Source organism: Seriola aureovittata, chromosome 4 (assembly GCF_021018895.1).
Source record: "Seriola aureovittata isolate HTS-2021-v1 ecotype China chromosome 4, ASM2101889v1, whole genome shotgun sequence".
In the NCBI taxonomy this organism is placed as follows: Eukaryota; Metazoa; Chordata; class Actinopteri; order Carangiformes; family Carangidae; genus Seriola; species Seriola aureovittata.
Genome location: NC_079367.1, coordinates 10,057,584 through 10,078,667, shown reverse-complemented (window position 1 = coordinate 10,078,667; position 21,084 = coordinate 10,057,584). Strand labels below are relative to the sequence as shown.

The following is a 21,084-nucleotide window of genomic DNA, read 5'->3' as shown; positions in this document are numbered from 1 at the left end:
GACACAATCCATGAAACTGAGAAACAGGGGCCCGTCAGCTCTGTGTGTACTCAGCTGGTGAATTTATGGCAGCATAATAATCAGACAACAGCCACACATGCATTACAAAAAGTGTTTTCATCCCAGTCACTTAGCCACCCAGTGTGTAATAGTTTCACTGTGCGTTCGGCACCAATCCAAGTGATTTATGATGCTGCGGTTGAGTAAATTGCCATTCATATCTTCTCTGCTGTTGATAAAAATCGTGCCCGTTGATGGAGTGTTTGTTGAGTAGACTCACAGGGAAAACTAAACCTGTTGTGAATCAACATTAAGATAATTAATAGACTAATAGAATGAGATTGTTTATGTGATTGTTTTACAATGGCAATATTAGAACTGTTTAAAGAAGCTTTTAAAGCTTTTAATTTGGCACACCTCTCTTGCATATTTTTATTTACAAGTTACAGCATCATGATGGGATGGCGTTTCTGTGTAACTGTCCGTAACATTTAAACCACCTGCAGGACAAACATCTGTAGAGACAACAGAATGCTTTCATTAGAAAGTCCATTACAACAGAAAACTGACAGCATTAAATCACAACTGGTGGTTTGCATTTTAGTCCATTTACAAAGCAATGCCAATGTAACCCATTAGAATGAAAACTGTCTCTCCAAGTGTGTGGTCCATTTGCCTGTGGGACAGTGAACAAGAATGTGACTGACAACATTGGAGGCCATGACACAACAGATCTACACATTGCACAGAGGTGCCCTAATCCAGCAGTACCTGCGCTAAAGCTGCTTAGTATTCAAACTGAAGGCCAGACCACTTCCTGTTGTAAATTTACCAATCTGGAGAGACTATAGGACTGACTTATTTGGCTTTTGCAAGGCACAAATGCAGATTTCTGCCCTCAGATACAGAGTGCATCACAAGTATTAAGTGACTCGTGTTACTCGTGGTAAAAAAAAAAGTGTTGAGAATGCCAAAAAAGAGGGGGGCGAAAAATACATTCCCCAAAGCAATTCCTGACATCTACCCCAGATAATGACAACAAATGAAAATGGATGCCATGACTCCCACAGTTTTAATAAACATGATGCATCAAACTGAAGTGGAAAATGCATCCACTTTTCTCTGGAGACATTAAGACAGTGGATTTATCACAAATCCTGTTACATTTCCGACCCAAAGCTCGGTGTCGGGCCTCTTGAGTAGTATCATACAATCCAATCTGAGGACTGGGAGGGCGATGATGTGTGAAGATGTCAGTCCAGTATTACAGTAGACCAATGGAAGGAGGGGAGTTGCAGCCTCAAAACACAAAGCAGATTCTTGTCAGATATAATTAAATCTGGTCAGTTGTCTTCGTCTTGGTGCAATAATATTCGGTCAAAGTTTTCCGTTTGGAGAAACACATTTGGTCAAAAACTAAAGGAAGAACTACTGTAATCAAGGTCGGGAACTGAGTGGAATTCAATGATTCTCACCAAATCACAAAGCCTCACTTATAGCCACTGAGTACAGTGCAGTACAATAGGTTCATTTTGCTAAGGAAGCAAAGGTCTCAACCTCCTAAAAACTGTCAAGCTATTCAGAGTTGCCTGATTTGTGCTGACTATTAATGTGATGACCTCATGGTTACTTCACGGGTCGGGGTTATTTCAGTCAAAGTACTTAGAGAAATTCCAATCTCTTCTTAAAGTGGATTAAACAGCTTTTTCTGTCAAATTTATGTCTCTTTTCCAGGGGCTGTTGAATTCAGCCAAGTTCAAAGTAAGGCAGGGCTAATTCAGAATAGTCTGTCTGCCTATGATTTCTCACTGCAGTCGTCCACATGACCAAAGGCTTTTCTTATCATAAAAAACTCTAAATCTCCAAAGAAGCTGGTACTTGTAATAATGATCTGGCAGCCAGTCAAGCTAAGTTTATGCTAATTTCTAATCATGCTAATTAGCATTCCTGCTCATTCCCAGCTGGGCCAACTTGTTCAAAAATGATGCTGGTCATAGAATTAATGATTGGAAAAAAAAAACAAAAAAAAACCGAGTGTGACCCCGACTCTCCAACTGCACGTGCACATGTGGATGCACATACACATGCAGGAATAAAGACACCTGTGCACCAACACACATGCATGAAAATCTTACTCATGCAGTCTTATGAGCACACCCGTCACATCTGTGTTGGTATATTGGGTTACAGCAGTACGTAACAACGCTCCTTTGATCTTAATTAGCTCAGAGCAGAATATGGATGGGAGGTGCCAAAGTAAGATCAATAAGATCTAAGAATATCCTTTCCTTAATTTAGACACCGTCTTCAAAGTCTGAGTGAGTGTTGACGGAGCTGACGTGACAGCAACAGAGACAGAGACAGAGAAACTAATTCTCATAGGAGGCTGGAGAAACTAGAGATCGGCTGCCGCCATGTGAGCTGTTTTGGCTTGAAGACGGCTTAGTTATGAGTCAGTGACAGTGGGAATATAAAACGGCAGTGTGCAATTTTGTACTCCAAAAATACCTGCGAGTCAACATGAGTTCAAGTACCCTTGGAAAATGTTCCATGAAATGCGCAGTAACTCTTAACAGTGGTTTTTCAGTGCAAAGTTACCTAACCTATAGAAACACACTGATCACCTACAGGCAACTGTAAAAATGAAAAATTCAAAAATAAAGAAATGAAAAGCAAAACAGGGAAATGTGTCCATGTTAACTGGAAACTCTAATCCTGCCGTCTTTGCATTCATCCTTAGTGTTTTAATAAAGGGCAGGATATTGCTTTGTAACAGAAGGCTGCTTGTGGTGTGTCACTTCTTATAGCTGGCTCGCAGTAGAGGCTCAGGCTGCATTCATGTCATACTCTTTAGATCAAATTTATGAGCAACTGAGTCAGAAAAAACATTTACATCAGCCTCCGACTCTGAGATATTAAGAATTTCTGACAGTTACAATATTTCCAAGTTGGTGAAAAGAGCTGCCCCTTTTACACAGCCTGTTACAGGCGGGGCGGTAAGAGGGAGAGCCGGCATGGTGGGACAGACGCCATGTTGTGTTACACGTCATACCTCTGAGGGGTCTTCTGAACGGCAGTATAGCGGGATCTCTGTTTTACAGGGGCTAACCGTAAATTGTCAACAAACCATTGGCAGTTACATCTAAATAAAATCTGATATTAACACTTGTATCTGGTTTCCCGAACCACTCCATGTAACCCTATATAACTCTGCATAAACTGATCATTCAAGCTGCTTAAATGATGTGACTTGGAGGCGGAGAGCAGGTCAGGACAGCAGGAGGTTTTCCTGTTCTTCCCGCTCTGTCAACAGTGTGTGAATGCAGCTTTGCTCAGACAATGCAAGCATTAAGGTTATTAGTGAACTTTGTTTTTCCTATTTAGGAAAACTGTTTGCTGTGAGTTTGTGGAGTTGTATGTACTCTTGCTGAGTCTGCTTCACATTTCTAAACATCAAAATGTTGCTCTGTGATCCAGGAGCACAGCACTGCTCAGACAGGCAGGAGCGTGAGCACACAACAAGCTGTAGCTTAAGACCTCAGGAAGTTGACGCCTGACTGACATGACGGTTAGTAACCATGTCAGTAGATTAAACTCTATTTTCTGAATCTGACAGAAAAGTATTCAAGCGTCTGAGTCAGCCATTTCCCACCGCCTGGAGCACCTGACAGTTTTTCAGTCTCTCTTGTCAGCGTGTTCTTTCCTCCCTGACATGAACACACTGATAGAAGTCAGAAGCTTTAGGGACTTCTGACTTGTTCCGCTGGATTTTTAAAAAGGTTTTCAAGTTTTTGACTCGCTTCATTTGCCGAGAGAGCGAGAGAGAGAGCGAGAGAGAGAGCGAGAGAGAGAGAGAGGACCAAAGGTAAAAATCAGAGACGTAAGAGTAAAACTGTGTAACAGTATTACCTTACCTTGGAGTATTGTACTAGTTGTGAGCAGGTATGTGTAGATGAAGGGAGGCGGAGGCGCAGAGTGTGATCGGGATGAGGGCGGGAGCGCCGCAGTGCTGACCACTGCGAGACTCATCCATCCAGAACATGCTGAGCTGCTCTGCTTCAGTTACTGGCTTCAAGTCAAGTTTGGACAATGAACACATTGATGACTTTGACTGAGAACAACGCCACTCTGCATAGCACTTGACCAAAGATATCAACTAAGCAGAAAAATCATCCCCCTCTACTGCCTCCTCCACCTCCTCCTCCTCCTCCACCTCCTCCTCCTCCTGACATTCGCACCATGGTCATGTTCTCTCTAAAATTACACCTCTTTTAATCAACAGGATGTGACAGAGTCTCTTTACTTTGCACATTATTACCGAACAAAAGACCTGGCTGATTTGGCTGCCGGCGAGGGATTCAATTATTCCAAAGCTGCTATAGCTCCTGTTGTGTGTGTGTGCACCCTGAATTCATCTTTTATTGAGGCGGCAAGTGAATGACTTGTTCTAAACAGCTTGCAGGGAAGTATGTAGATGTTTGCCACCGATCCATTTGAGGGAATGGCAGTCTGCGTATCATTAGAGGACCAGATTCAACTCCAGTAAGACTGACTTCTACCTGAAAGCAGCCATTGGTGAGATTGAAGCGTTAGGTCTGAGGAGCTTTACAGCCGCTGCTCAGCCTTGCAGCTTATCCTTTGTGCATACATCTACTCCTACAGTATGTTTTCCTAACGTCAACGCATCCACAGGGTTAGACAAACACAAATTTCTGTGTAATACAAAAAGCAAATATACCGTACACCCATTATGTATGTGCAAAACAAGAATACTCCCACTGCACATATATGTTATAGAATAAGAAAGTTGTGACTTCAATTAACACTATATATGAACTCTGTCCTCGTGCAGCAGAATAGACTACATGTTACTTAGTGTAAAACCAGGGCAAGTGTCAAGGGAAAGTCATTCATGTTCAGTCTCCCCTTTTCAAGCATCGCAGCAGCAGCAGCAGCAGTGACGAGCACAATTCAGATTTTTCTCAAAAAATATTAAAAAAATAAAAAAAAAAATGTTTCATTATAAATGTATTTTTTAAATTAATTCTGTAAAGTAAATGCATATGTTGAATCTGAACTGAACAACTCGTATTGGCTGAGTGAGTTGTTCCTATCCTATCCTGATATTTCACAGATTAACAAATACTGTAGTTGTTTTTATAACATCCATGATATGTCCCAAATTAGCGCCAGGAGTGGTGACATTAGCAGAATTCTCCAAGGCGTTCAATAATGAACTTTACAGTTTCTGCAGAATAAACACTCTCCATTAAAAAGAGCTATTAATATCCTCCTCCTCCACATTCAAATGAATGGAGCTGAACATCTGTGACTATATGGGATCGGGGAAGTGAGCTGTGGGAAAACCTTACAGCAGTTTTCCATTGCAAGCTTTAACCCCCTGCAGTGAAATATCCCTGATCCTCTTAACTGCTGGGCTATTCATACTGAGAGATACACCTACAGCATTATGGTACAATCACCTGAGTGTGTATCCACCTGCGCTGCGCAATATACTATCAATTACATGCTGTCAATTAAATGGCCTGCAGAACATTTCAGTTTTTCTACAACATGAGGGACTTTAAATTGTCATTTTCTTCCATTTTGCCGCGCTTCTCCAAAATTCAAAGAGCGCAAGGTAAGCGCTGTTCACGCCAAATGTTTCTCTTCCTAACCTGTTCATACTGAACATACTTCTTAATACTGTGGTTGCTGTCAAACCGTGCAATACAATTCACATCATGACTAAACGTGAAGTAGCTCGGAACCATTGTAGTGAACAGTTAATGTCGTAATCTATCGTAAACCCACTACACTGTCACTTGTGGGGGAGTAACCCACAGCACATTGATGCGCCCTGGTGTTCCCTGATCGGCGCGCTTTGACAAAGCAGCTGTGCAACATCTGACACTGTAATGAGACGTATCCGCGCGGCAACAGTAAATGTCGGATGAGAAATCTCATCAGTTAACAGAAATCCGTCGACAAACAGCTGTTAGGTCTCTCATTAACGATGTTTCCATCTGCGCATTAGCGCACGGATCGTGCGTAATTTGGTTAATCCCGACACTTCTTTGTTTTAAAACATAAAATAGTCCTACCTCGCTCATGGTGGAAGATAGTGTCGAGGTTGCTCGCCTGCTTCCAGTACGTGAGTTGCGGAATGAGAAGTTTCAGCAGCGGTGGTCTTTAAAAGAGTGGCTCGCCGCGGACAGAGAAGCTTTATAAAGTGTTAAGACCAACTCCTCCGTGTCATCACGTCACCAATAAACCAATAGGAACGCCGTGGGCAAATGTGTCTCCCAAGTCACCACCCAACTCCTTCAAATATTCATACGCTGTGTAAGCCCTTTTTCATCATGATCAGCCAAACGAAGCGTCTCTCTCCTGTTGATGAACACTCGCTCACTAATGTGAGCGTTGGGATACATTTCATGCGCCACTCACCATGTCATCAATAGAAATTGTAATTTCATAACATGTAGCATTGTCACTCCCACCTGAGTGTGTGCAGTAGTGCGTGGGTGTGAGGTTCGTAACAAAACCTCTAAAGTAAAATTATGCTCAACCACAAGGGTTTACAGTTCGTCTGTACACAACCAAATGTCTATCCAAAGTGGCATTGCTGTATTTTTTTAATATAATTTTTGTAAATTACATTTAATAGTAATTTTTTTTAATTAAATTTGCTGTGACGTGTGCGTGGCATTCAACTCATATTTATTGCATGATTAATTATATCCAGTAAAGGTTTACTGTGGTATAATAAGCTAATTAGATTTTCTCTGGTACATTCCCAAATAACTCCATGTTGAATTTATTGCATCAGGGAGACTGAGCTTTGTGTTTTAACTCTATTAAATTTCTTGTTTGAAAGAGAAAGAGCTCGTTACTTATCAGAAAGGATGGTGCCTATTTCTAGTGGGCTTAATCCTTTTGCATCAGACTCATTGCATCCAGCCATATCCATCCCCTCCTTTTCATCTGCTTCAACATCGGTTTCACAAATTAAGGTAACTAATTATCATTTGTCCTTAATCCGTGCATCCATTTGTAAAATTCAGTACAGCCAGGGTTTGTCAAGTAGAACAACTTCAATCCGAAGTCCAGATGTGACCTCTATGTGGTTCCTGCACATCTAAAAGGAAATGGTTTCGGACAAAGAGAAATAGGACTGAAGCTCTGATGTGGATGCAATTTGAGGGCTGTTCAGCTTCCTTATGGACTGCCACTGGAGCTCTAGTGAAGTCCCAGTGGAGTCTTGATGGATGGGAGAAGAAGAAACTGATTACAAATGAAGCCTAACATCTCTGCTGCTCTGACCTGACCTGTGTGTCTCTGGGTAACTGTCAAAGCCGCTGACAAGCTGGAGTGGATTTGCACTGAAAATGGCTTCGGGGGTCTTTGTTCTGCAGAAAAAGTCCTTAAATTTCTCTGCTCAGGAGAGTTGGAGGGAAGGAAGTTGTTTTGTTTTGCCAAGTGCAGCAGATGGTACTGAGGTTTTTGTAGAAGCTTATGAAGTTAGAAAGACACAGCACAATCTGTGATGGCTGGAATGTAGCATCATAGCTGAGCTAATGTTGTCCTTCACAGCGTTCAGGACACAAACAGCACAGCACATTAACTAAAGAGAAGTTAGGGAAACTTGTCGACTCACTCTGGAGGTAATGACTTGAAGTCCTACAGCGCCACAGCAGTATGGCTTTGTGCAGAAAACGATCAGACTGGAGACGATACTGACTGAATATCAAATTTCCATTTATCAACTGAACAAAAAAGGCTGTGTCTTTTCTTTCTACTTTTGTCAGCTCATTTTAGTGGATTTTCCTTTTTAGAGCACAGGTGAAGAACTCAAGTATGTGATTCCACCCTCAGAGGTCAAAGGTCATCCACAGAACACAGATCATTGTAGCCATTTAGGGATGTGATGAAGGACAATTCATGAAGGGGTGGATGGGAGCTGACACCGACCGCATCTCCATCTTTCTTGTTGGTCTAAACATACTGTCCACCGCATGAACAAACTCTATTTCTTCCTCTTGGAAAACTATAAAATATGTTTTAATAAGGGTAATATGTGTAATATGTTGTGGACTGTTTCTTTGAACTTTTTGTGAGATCTCACGCGCCTGTATTTTATATTTCCATTCCTCTGTTTACATTTTTGTTGCTGCTCTGTCATATTTCCATCAGGGTTTTGACTCATGAATTATTCCAAAGAAACACCTTTATTGTGCTTTTTGTATTGAAGATACTCATCCCACAGAGAGTTGCAAAGAATCTATTTTTAGTTTTGTGTGTGTGTGTGTGTGTGTGTGTGTGTGTGTGTGTGTGTGTGTTGTGTGTGTGTGTGTGTGTGTGTGTGTGTGTGTATGTGTGTATGTGTGTATGTGTGTGTGTGTGTGTGTGTGTGTGTGTGTGTTGATGCCACATACTGTATATGTAAATGTATGTTAATCAGGCCTTTTGTAGACCTTTGCATACATTTCTCCAGGACTTTAAATAATTTTGCAAAGCCCCAAGTACACACAATGAACCCATGCTGTAAAATTTCACAAGATCATTACATGACACATATGGTACATATCATTATATTATGTGATATTGTATGATATCGCTTCCACTCTTTTGTACTCAACAAATGCCTGGAGCCAAAACTGCTTCTCCTTTACTTTTAATCACTTTTAAAACTTAAAACAAAAATCATATCAGGATAAACACTTTGAGATCTACCATCTGATTTTCAAGGGGTTGCAGGTGCAAAAGTGGTTCTGTTGATCATACGAATCCTATAATAGTATTTTTATATTCTATATTTATGAATCAATCTCATTTCTTTAATTTGAAAAAAGAAAAATAGAACTGCTATAAAATGTGTGTTTACGGTGTCCTGCCTTGTTTTGTGACTGGTGTAAGTGATTTGGCACAAGATGTGTGAGGAGTGAAGACTGGTCCTGAAAGTGTGTTATTGTCAGGGATGAAGATGAACAGATGAATTCGAACAAACCATACAATGTATGTATGTAAAAATGCATGCACTCAGTGAGAGATTATACATGCGCTGTGTGAAAACCAAGGAATTTGTGTGGTCATTACTTGAAACGTACGATTGTTAACTGTACTTAGAAGAAAGAAAAATATGTGACAGTTATAAGACATCAAACACGTGGTGTGTGTTCAACAATGTTCCTCTTCCATATCGCCTGTGTAGAGCATGCACCGGCTCTCTGATGCACACAATCTCATCTTTATTAAAGGAGACATAGAGAGCATTTCGAGCACAGACAGTTTTTCCTTTCATCTCTGTCTCTCTGAAGAAGCCAACCTCAGCCCAGTAGGTTGCAAAGCGGGTGACCTCAGTGTCCTTCTTGCTGCAGGGCGATGTGGATAAAAATAAATGCCTTCACAAACCAGGCAGAAACTGTACGAGTGATATAAATAGTCTAAATGATACAAATATACAGTGTTTATACTTATATCAGTGTTTTTACTTTATCGTCACTTCATCATCAAACTTTTACAAGCAATTGTTTGAAAATGTAAAAGTCTAGTGGAACATAGTGGAGTGGAGCAAAAACATAAAGAGTTTGATAGACTGTTCCAGAAGTACATTATAATTTTACAACATGAAAAATGAGTCTGAAATAAAATATTTGATGGTCCAGAATGCACCTGCTCTTTTACCAGCCTAAAAGGGCACATGTCACTCCACTGCACATTGACCTCCACTGGCTACACAAGGCTGCCCAAATCAAATTCAAGTCGCTATCGCTTGCCTTCATAGTGACTTCTGGGTCTAGAGCCATCTTCTTGAACTCAGTCATACAGGCTTATGCTCCTTCTTGACCACTGCGCTCCTCCAAAGAATGTCGCCTGGCATTGCCATCCCTGCACACAAGGCAATCACAGTCAAGACTGTTCTCATCTGTGGTTCCCAGACGGTGGAACAAACTACCAAATGCTATCAGAGCAGGGGCGTCCCTCTCTGTCTTCAAGAATCTCTTGAAGACTCGTCTCCTCCGAGAGTACCTCCTCTCCGAACACCTAACACGATAACATACCCAACTGGCACTTACTCTGCACGTTCAATGCACTTCTTTTCCTGATCTTCTTGCCCTTCACCTTATTGAATAGATTTAGTACCTAGTAATACTCCAAGGTCACGTACTGCACTGGGGTTTTGACTGTTGTCCCTTACCTGTTCATTACTATGAGCATGGATAATGTAGTTGATTTTGAATCAGTCTCATATAGACCGTCTTGCTGCTGTAAATACTCAGTGGAGCACCAAATGTGTGTTTTAGTAAACCACAGCTCTAAATAGTCCCCCACTAATGCACTATTTACTCCTGTTTAAGTGACATTTGGTAAAACCTACAGTGTTCAGCCATTTAAGGACATTTTTTGCCTTTCTAGAGACTGAAAGTAAACATCTGCGAGCGGAAAGATTTACATCTTCAGTGGGTCGGGGGTTGAGAGTCAGTGTTGAGCGTAGTACTGAGAGACGGACTAACACACTGTTGGCTTTGGGATTTACATAGGATTTGCTGACAGAAAGATTAGTATACAATACATCATTATTTCTAAAGCACAAGACAGGACAGAGCCAGACTAAGAGAGATGGTCAGTGAGGACATATTTATACTGTGATGAACTGCGGGTCTCGACTATCTATATAGCAATTGCACAAGTGCTGAGAGCTGCAGATCATTGCACAGTATCTCTATAGAATATAGTAAGAGCCTTGTCCAACTCCAATGGGATTTACTTCCTCAGGTCATCTGCAATTCTAAAGCACAGATAAATAAGATGAACTACATGAGAAACGCTGAGTGAGAAAGGTGTGCTCCAAGTTACTGGGAAAAACATTTACATATATGAATATGTATACATGAACATGCGAATGAAATCAGGACAGTGGGGACAGTAAAGATACTTTGACCTTTGAACTTTGAAATCCTGATGATGAAGTAAGCCATATTTCTGCTCTCTGCAAAGAGTCTGTTATGTTGTTCCTCCATGTTAAGTGACTTCTGTTGCAAAATAAAAACCAGATTAGTATAAAAAAAAAAAAAAAAAGGTTTCTATCATCCACGTTCAGTGCGATTCACTGTGCCTTGAATTGCAGAGAACAATAGACGCACACAGATTTGTCTTGGTGACACTGGTGCAGACGTGGCGACAGCTTACAGAGTTTCACAGTACACACAGTATGAACAACAGGAGCAAAGTGTAAAGTATCATTCACAGTCACTGCGCACTGCAGGGGACATCATCAGATATATGGTGCACAGTCGAGTACACAGTACAAATCAGTCCACACGTACACATTCACCCTGCAGCAGAGGGAAGTGATTTATCTTTATCGTTATGTTATTTCAGACTCCACAGAAGGAAGCTGATCTGCAATTACAGACGGCTGCCTGCAGTTAACCTGACCCCTGATATGTACTAGCACCATGAGGAAGAACGTGTCCATGGCTTTTAATTTCCACACACAGATAATACTGTTTGCTCTGACTGGTACCGACAAACAATATTTTTCCATATCAGCTCTGTACTCAGTCAGTTCATTTAAACTGGACGTTCTTTCCAGCACATCGTCTTTGTTCAATATTGTAAATGTGGCTGTTGGGAGTGGAATTAGCCAGGTAGGATCTTGAGAGAATGAGAGAATAATCAGTTTCTCAGCCAGGTGTAACAAGACGTTCATTTGTGCAGCTAATGAAATACTGAATAAACACAAGTAATACATTTGCAAAAGACACTCAGGAGCAATTAGCTTTCAGTTTCAGCCCTATAAGATGATGATGAGCTCTCCCATGGAAGAAATTACTAGTTTTTAAGGATCAGGAAAGCAAAGTGTAGAGAACATACGATGATACTAAATGTAGTTGAATAGAGATGAGATGAAAAAGAAAGAAAAGGAAATCACCTCCCTTAAGGAAAGTCTCTGTGCTCAGAAGAAGAACAACCAACTCCTGGAGGCTGCCTGGAGAGAGACGATCAAAGCGCCTTTTGAGAAAGAGTGAAAAGAAGTGAATGTAGAATATACACAAAAGAGGGGATAGAAGAAAGTGAATACAAGAATTAGAGAAACAACGCTGAGAAAAATGTCTGATATAAAAGTACATGCAAAGGTTTTGGTCAAGCTGAGAAGCAAGGCGAGGTGAGAGCTGATCCAGAGCAAAAAGCAAGTGGAACAGAGGATGTGATGGTCTGAGACAACATCAGGAAAGAGCAGATTGAAGACTGTGAGAACCTGGAGTTGTAGAAAGAGAGGAGAAAACTGGAGATGGTGCAAGTGCTGCTGGGGCTCTTTCTGTTGGAAGGTAAAGAGTAACAGTGATGGTAGGTGTAGGAGGCTGTAGCTCAGGCTGGACAACTGAAGATCATCCTTCTCACAAACACCAGCCCAGTATCTTTTGGAATCACATCCATTTTGGGCAGTTATACGCCTCTTGATGAAAGTCAGTGTAGAAAATAGTGTGTGGGCAGTGGATCAGTGTGTAGTGGATCACATGTTTGTATCCTGTCATATACCTGAAATAGATGTTCACATTTTTACTAAGTGTTTTAGTTGCCTAACCCTAACAATATTACATCTTTCCCACCTTTGAAGTGATAGTTTGGGTTATTTGACGTGGGGTTGTGTGAAGTATTTAAACATAGTCAGTGTATTACCCGCAGTACATTTTGATCGGCACCCTCTTAATTTAAAGAAGCAGCCGGGAGTACCTGCACAGAAGCTGAGTGACGTACCGCTGGGTGACGGGGGCCACCCTCGAAAACATACCCACCGTCAAACAGCCCTTTCCTTTGGAACCCCATTTTCTTTACCGCCGATCTGCTAATTTTTTGGAAGTGTTTTGTTGGACGTAAAAAAAATAAAGGAGTTGTCATGGAAAATAATCTTTTGGTTTTTGTAGGATCATCCGATACCAGTGATCTTTGTCAGGGTTGCAAACACACAAACTGTGCACATGTAGGCCTAATACACTTCACTTCACCCATCACCCACCCAGTCTTCTACGCACTCCTGTTCGACTGACTCTGATCAGCTGTAGTAGTAATCCGACTTCCAAATTATAGGACCATGTAATTTTAAGAGATGCTAATAAGATTATTTTGTTAGAATTGAACGTTTTGTTCTTTGTTGTTTCACCTTTATAGGCTGCACCTGTACATACAGTAAATCCACCAGTGTTGGAATTCACTGGACTGAAACCACAAGAATTAATTTCAGTTGGTTTGTCCGTGGGCCAGGGGCCAAGTCTCGGTACAAGGCTGGAAGCTACAGAAGAGAGGTAGCTCCATTTCTCTTATATCAGGTTTTTCTGTTTTGTAAGCCTGGGGCCACTGTATTGCTCAGCACAACATCTTTTGTCTCCACACGTTTTGATTAAAGTACAATCACACAGCACTCAACACCGACCCCTTTCCAAGGGCAGCTTTTTATAATTCTGGTCAGGGATTCTGGGATGTGAGTACAAAGTAATATTAAAATTGTGCTGCCCCTGCTCGAACAGCGCAGACTGATTTGCAGCAAGCTCATATAATCAGTTTATATGGTTCGTAACCAACATGGATATCTCTTATTAATTACTAATAACTACTTATTAATAATTAATCTACAGAGCAGTCAAGGCAGAACTCTTTAGTTTTTCACTGTCATTAAAGAGCTTGTCAAACATTCCTTTTCTGTGATTTTTTTAAGTTGAATATTAATTAATTGATTTAAATGAAATGTCAGCAAGTGGATGCTAGAATTTCACTTCAAACCTGCAGCGTTTTACAGTAATGAGGGAAGGAGCTACTTTTCTACGTTACAGAGACTAATAATTTTATAATGATGAAACCAGCGTGGAGGACTGTTAACCTTTTGCTCTTTAGCTATTACTGCCTCCTTTTGTACTTTTATACACCCTGTAGCTCCTGCATGTGGCCAGCCATCACAGATTTGTGTGTCTGCATGCATCTCTTCACACTCTCTAAACAGGCGTTGTCTCTAAAGAGCCCAGAGACAAAGCTCCTTGTTGTTATGACGAAGTTAATCGTGAGCACGGACACCAGCGGACAGCTGCGTAAAGAAATCTCGCACAGTGGAGAACTGACAGCTCTGCCTGCCCTCAGATCCTCTTCTTCATGATCTACAGCTATTGTCTCTCTCTCTCTCTCTCTCTCTCTCTCTCTCTCTCTCTCTCTCTCCTTCTATATGCTCCTCTTTTGTCTTCCTCTCTATGTCCTTTCCTGGTGATCCCCTCCTCCTGCGGGACTCCCAGCCGCTGCCACACGCCTCGTCACCGTCCTCTCGTGTGATGCTCCCTGTGTCTGCGAAGCGTCAGCTGCTGCGGCCAGGTCCCTGCGTACGGTGAAACACTCCTCCTCATCAAGAGTGTGCAGAGCCATTTTTATAATAAGTGCTAGCTGCTGGGCACTGAAAGCCACAGAGCCAATCAGCTTCTATTAGCACACAGCTCGCTGAAGACAAAGTAGGGTGCTGCTAATGAGATGCATACTGTGTGAGAGGGGAGGGAAAACACAGCTACACTACTTCAGCGTTGGAAGATGGTAGGGACCAAAGCATGGAGATCTAATCATTGAAGTCTGTAAGAAAGCCAGTAGATGTACTTCCTAAAATGTTGAACTATTCCTTTAAAGGCTGAGCAATATGCTTTTAGAAAAACTGGATTCTCAGCCATTGTGCACAAGCAGTACATGAAAGACATGCTCAGACTTGCCGTCCCATTTTTTCCCTTTTCACATCCACACACACACACACACACACACACACACACACACACCTACACCTTTCTCACCTTTTGCACATGGCTGCCATGCCCAGTGGGGATCTCCAACAGAGTACAGACAGTTCATTTTATGTCTCAGCTCTGTACACTGCAGTTATTAGTGCTAATTACTAGGAGTGTTGCCAGTCAAAGGAAAGTGATGATACGCTATCTACATGTCAGGCGCCAGTTGAACGTCTGCCTGACAGAGAGAGAGACAGCGATGAATGAAGTGGAAACCCACGACTTGATGTCCTGAGAGTGAATTTAGCACTCTTTGCCCACTGGTGAAGTCTGGATTCAATTTGTCTTCCCTTGTCTGTGCTGCTGATCAATACCAATTGTATTACAAGTGGAGCCGGGCCAAACCAATGTGCACTGTCAGCACCTGCACATGGATGGATTGGCAATACCGCTGTTTATTCATATCAGGGAGAAACACGTTGGGAGTAATTGAATCCATCTTAAACTGATCCCTCTCATCATGTATATCAATAGCAAATTGAGGATAACTGTATTGTCACTTGATCGCAAAGTCAATTTGAGGGTCGAAGGCAGCTTTGTGTGTCATGACAAGTGAAAAGTCTGGAGAAGTCACATGTGGAACTATGTGAAAATGAAATAAACAAAGCGCTAAAGCTCAAAACAATGTAAAGAGAAAAAAAACCCTCTGCTCCTTAAAAGAATAATTTGATATTTTGGGAAACACACTTTTTTGCTGTCCTGCCCAGAGTTACATAAAAATACCATTAGCTCTCTCATATGTGTTTGTCAGATGTTACTAGCTACAGTCAGGAGAATCTTATCTTAGAATACTGATTGAAGACTTTGTTTAATTTTGGACATTAAGTCTTTATGCTTAGCTGCTCGGCAATTGAGGAAATAAGGGTATTTCTCAAAATGTGAGAATATTCCTTTAAAACCTGTCACCCTTTTAAAAAGGTGACAGGTTTCTGACTTTATATTATTACTTAAGTAATTTCCCTCTGTGTCATTATCAACTACAACTGCATTTGAGTCTGCTTAGTTATTGATATGGTGACATTGACTTGATTATTATTGCAGCTGTCTTGGCCACTACACTTGTTTCCTACTGGATCTTCAGTATGTAATGATTGGCACAAAAACAAAATAAGAGTTATCTAATATATTTAAAAATGCCTCATAAACGTGTCTATATTTGATGTGTTTTGCCATTCTCAGTTTTGGCTCCTGTCTACTCTGTGCCTATTAAAAAAATAATAGCAGTGCAGTTTAGTTGGCACAAAGTGAGATAGAAGATGGTGCCGTCAGCTTTTAGCGGAGACAAGAGAAACAAGGGTTATTGCCGTATTTATACCATCATCTTGTACAAGTATTACGTGAAAATATCAGAGAGATTTGTGTGGATATACAGAGCTGTAACACTGTCAATTTCTATGAAATACAAAATTATTTTTGGATGCACTTTCATGCCAAGAACGACTTTTACATTACCACTCCCACATTTATGGAGCTGTTAAAAGCAGCTGTTCCATTACGCTTAGGTGTTTTTATTGCCTCATGATGCTGCACACAAAACAGCAACTGTGTAAAGCTATGACAGTACATCCAGAAACAGGCTTAACAGAGAGCAGACATCATAAAAAACTTGAAGCTGTGAGTCTGAAAATGCCAGGTAAAATCAGACCGTACAGTTTCATGCGCAGGTAAACAAACACTCTGTTTGGTTGGGAGGACAGAAAGAAAAACAGAGCAGAGGAAGTCTGCTGGTTCAGTGTTTCTGTGAGAAACAGGGTGATTATCTGTTGACTTCTCCGTTTCCTCCGAGGAAAGGGTGTAAAATCAAGATGTTCATCAACATGCACAAAAAAATAAAAATTCACACTGGAGGAAGTGTGTAATTACAGCTGTCCTTGGCTCAGCTGGGAAAGAGAGAAGTCATAGATCCTCCCATTAACTGAATAACGCTGTATTTTAGCCACAGAGCAGAGCACAGACCTGAAAGGGAGAACCAGTCAACTCAGCATCAAGCAAGAGAGCAGCCGTGACGAGTCGGTGCTTAATTACTACACAGGCAGAAGACCTTGGTTTCCTCCAACTTCCCAATGACATTATTGGAAACTGGTATTTTATGAGACAAATTGCTGAACGAAGCAAAAGCCCTCCTGAAAAGGGGCACAAAAGACTGGCGTGGCGTGAGGGTACATAACTGATGGCCTATCAATACTCATTAGTTTGGAAACCTATTAATTATTTCACATTCACCCAAAGGAAAGGAGATGGAATGAAGAGACCAGGACAGATCAATTAGGGATGAAAGAACATGTGGAGTCATTGTCAAAAGATTAAGCCTACTAAACCTAAGTACGACCGAGGCTTCTGTTAGATTTTATTGGTTTCTTCTGCAACAAAAATGCAATTAGTGTCTAGAAAGGCTTGTATAGAGCAGGAGGAAATACATTTCAGGACAAAACAGTCTGCAAAAGATTATAATATACAAGTATATATATATTAAATTGACATGGGCATGGTTCATTATCAGGATAGATTTCCTAGGTCTCTGAAAATGGGTTTGTTTGTTTTAGATATTGCCAACAGTGTTTAAATTACCCGTGTTGAGGTTGCCAAACGGTCTGGCAAGATCATCAGGGGCCTCAAATGGTCCATTTTTCTGCCAGTTCTTTCAGGAGATGTTTGGCCAGGTCTCTGATTTTTTGCCGGTTCAATGGTTTATCGGAGTCTGTGATGGAGCAGTACAATATGAACCCCAGGGAAGTTCAAAGGCAGCCTAATCTCCACAGACCTACTGTCAATGAGCACAAAGCACTCACAAGGTGGTGCAACCAATGGTCGCTGTCTTACAAACTTTTTATGCAGTCAGGCACTTCTCTCTTTCTCTCTCTGTAATCCCGAATCTTTCACCTGATCTGATGGTTTCTCTCTTTGATGCGGCAGTTCTATTGTTAGTTACACAAAGAGATCAGGAAGATAGACGCCTCTATACATTGTACTACAATCCACCTTTGTGAAACTTCACACACTCATAAACTTTTATCGTCTGACAGTCACTGGAATATGTGTGAATTTTCCCTCATCTTTGTGAACCTCATTTTTTTAGTCAGTAGTTAATAGCTGATATTGTCTTATTGTACTGCATTGTGGGGTTTTTCTTATATGTTCCTCTATATGTAATTATGGTGGTAAAAATATCACAATAACCTTTCAGTGTAATGTATTAAAATACTACAGCACAAATTATAACAAATCAAAAATATACCATACCATTAGTCAACATACAATTAAAGTAGTATTTACAACACAACTAAACATTGTGAGTGAGGTACAGTAGTATTTGTTGCAGGCTGTTGTTCTCACAGATGTGTATTCGTTTGGTCATTCAGAGTATGGACCACTCTCTGAAAACAATTCTTCAAGAAATTCTTGTAAATAATTGATCTGTGTTCCTACATGTTGGAGATAGTTGTCTTCGGACTTAGTTGAGCGTATCAATTATACAAAGCTTCTTCCACGGATACATCTTCTTTCTTGTGTCATGGCATCCAACATCTCCCTCTCTCTCTCTCTTTCTTTCTCTCTCTCTCTCGCACTCGCTCTGTCTCTGTCTCTCTCTCACCACCATGTATCCTTGTTGCTCAGCTTACATTTTATCTTTTATGTTGGAGATGGTTTCGATCAGTAGGCAGGGTCCCAGGGAGGGCGGGGGAAGATGAAGGCTATTTTACTACACAGTATAAGAGCATCCACCTCATGCTCAGGGAGGAAAGCCACCCACACTTCATCTGCCTTACGCCTCAAAATAGTGGAAGGAAAAAAAGAAAATCAATGGTGTGCTTTACACACTCAAGAATTAAAGCCAGATCATGGAGGACTGCAGGAGGATTTGTGTTTCTACTGTACATTATAACTTTTGGAATAAAGGAGCCAAATTTTGACTCTAATCCAGCTCTGTATAACTTCCTGTAAGTGTTTTAACAAATCATGGAATTAGCTGCTATGTTTTGAGGGGTACAGATAAGCATCTACATTTACAGTATGAGCACGGATCTGAAGTTTGTTGGACAAGTCTGTTGTATGTTTGGCTCCTGAACTGCAGAGTCAGGTGAAAAAGTGCAAGTGGAGAGTGTAGCTCGTCCTGTAAGAGGCTTTCAGTTCATCACAACATGCTAGCACAGCTTAGTCCACTGCAGCATTTTATCAAATGGCACAGCTGTCATTTTTGGATGATCCCCTTATGTGCCCTCGGCCTGGACACCACTTCCTGAAATTCAGTGTTTCCACATCCCACAGATAAGTTTAAAGCATTTCTAAAATTTCCACAGACAGTCGTACTTTCTAGTGCTTTGCATGAATGCCTGTTTTTCTCTATTTAAGCCATGAAACTGAATTTGACATTCAATATAAATTCATCATATAATGTAATTTGAAAAGCCATTTAATAGAATTTACTTGCACTCAATAATTTCATTCATTTTATTCCCATTCTCATTCTCATTTTCTTACTGCAGACAAATCTTTTTTTTTTTATATAAAAGTCATGTGACAGATCAACTTTAGATTTGCAAATGCTTGGATATATCTAAGTTTGAAAATGATGTCCACCGGCAGCGCAAATCATGAATAGATTCATTACACATTTTCATTCAATTCATTTTCTCTGTGTAGAAATCAAGGAGACATTTTTCTATTCTTTCTATCAATGTGGAATTCTTGTTTTTCTCCGAAATGATGCACGCATCGACCACCATGTCCTCTGGGCTATTAGGAGGCAATCGAGCAGTTCCCTCTTTTTAACTGAAACGCACAAATCAGTGGCAACATGACAAATGCATTGACTGCATAACTGACAGCAGTTTGGAATATTGCAGCGGCAGCCTTATTTGTTTAAAGTCAGCTAATTTTTCACTCTAACAGCTTTTGACACACGTCTTGCACTTGTTTGACAAACTTGCTGCAAAGGCTTCTGCTTGAGGGTGAGCTCCAGCTTTCAATAATAAACTGCTCTCTTTGGATATTGTATTTTAGGTTCATGTAGTCAACCAAATGTGGCAAATACAATTTCATATGCCAATAAGCAGTGATGATGTGAGACACCGGTTCTCTTCATTTTCTTTTTCACATGCAGAACTTACCTTATGTCTTATACCACTGATATATTGTCATTGCTAATTGAAATAGCAACAATTTACGTGTTTCCAGCATTTTCATCTGGTTAGGTGAGGTTGCGATACTGCTGCATTATTATAAACAGACCAAACCTAGAGCTACATATGTGGGCTCAGAGGATGCATGTGAGAGCCAAGCCTGGGGAAGGAGAAGGTACACTAGAACATCTGAAACTTTCTGACCTGCCAGAAATTCAACCTATCATCCAAAAGCCAGATCATTAAGCGTTGTGACCCTTCCTCAAGCTGAATGTCAAACAGCAACCGATCTGACAGAAACTCGTTCAGACTCAAAACTTAGTTGGGGGGTCCAGCAAACGTGTCTTGCCTAGTCTTGTGTGTTTTAGCACAAGTATGTATGCAGCATTGCTTGAGTTTGCATACGTCAGCTGCACAAGTGATGCCCAGCACATGGCAGAGAAGAAGCCCCTGTGTTTCTGTGGGAATTGCTTTACCAGGCTACGGTACAGTTTGTCAGATTGAGCAACGAGTCAGTGCTGGATTTTATGAGAAGTGCTTTCTGTTACAAGAGAGTTGGTGCATAAGTCTTTTTGGGTGCCCATGCAATGACAGCTGAATATCATTTATCAGGACAGGACTATCAGGGGATGTGGTCTGCAGAAGCGCTGACATGCTGAACTGCACTGCCAACGTTGTTGCCATCTGAGCCCGGCCATGACAGATGGGCAGGTCAGGACTCATGATAAAAAAGGGCCCAAGGAGCTTGCACAGTCGCAGCCATCCCTGTCCCTTTGGGTGACACAAAAGGACTCTGTGTCTATTAGGAATATTGGATTGATCTGGGCCAGCATCAGTTCACCTTCAGTAGAGTTTGGTCAAAGATGAGTAGAATCATTATTGAGCACACCTCAGACAGCCAGCAGATTAATCATTGTTCTAAATCAGTGCAAAAACTGACTACATACAAAACTAGCTATAGTTGTAAAATAGTGCAATAATGCACTTTAAATACACATAGAAAATAGTGGACTTGTCAACAAGTAAAGAAGTCAACATTAAAGGCCACAGTAGATCTCAGCTTTTACATTTTACATACAATTTTACAATTTACAGATTCAGTCTCTGTCACGCAGTATTGGCACACTGTAGAGCACATAGCAACGCTC

The 21,084-nt window shown here is 41.0% G+C and overlaps 1 protein-coding gene and 1 long non-coding RNA gene across 2 annotated transcripts in view; one reads left to right on the top strand and one right to left on the bottom strand.

The window, feature by feature from the left end:
* Window positions 1–6,356, bottom strand: part of pcp4b (Purkinje cell protein 4b) — a 31,993-nt gene extending 25,637 nt beyond the window's left edge. Inside the window, exon 1 of the mRNA XM_056373432.1 lies at window positions 6,105–6,356. Coding sequence (XP_056229407.1) covers window positions 6,105–6,113 — 9 coding nt within the window. The 5' untranslated portion in view covers window positions 6,114–6,356. The remainder of the gene's footprint in view (window positions 1–6,104) is intronic.
* Window positions 1–21,084, top strand: part of LOC130167339 (uncharacterized) — a 77,614-nt gene that overhangs the window by 21,276 nt on the left and 35,254 nt on the right. The gene's annotated exons all lie outside the window — the stretch shown is intronic.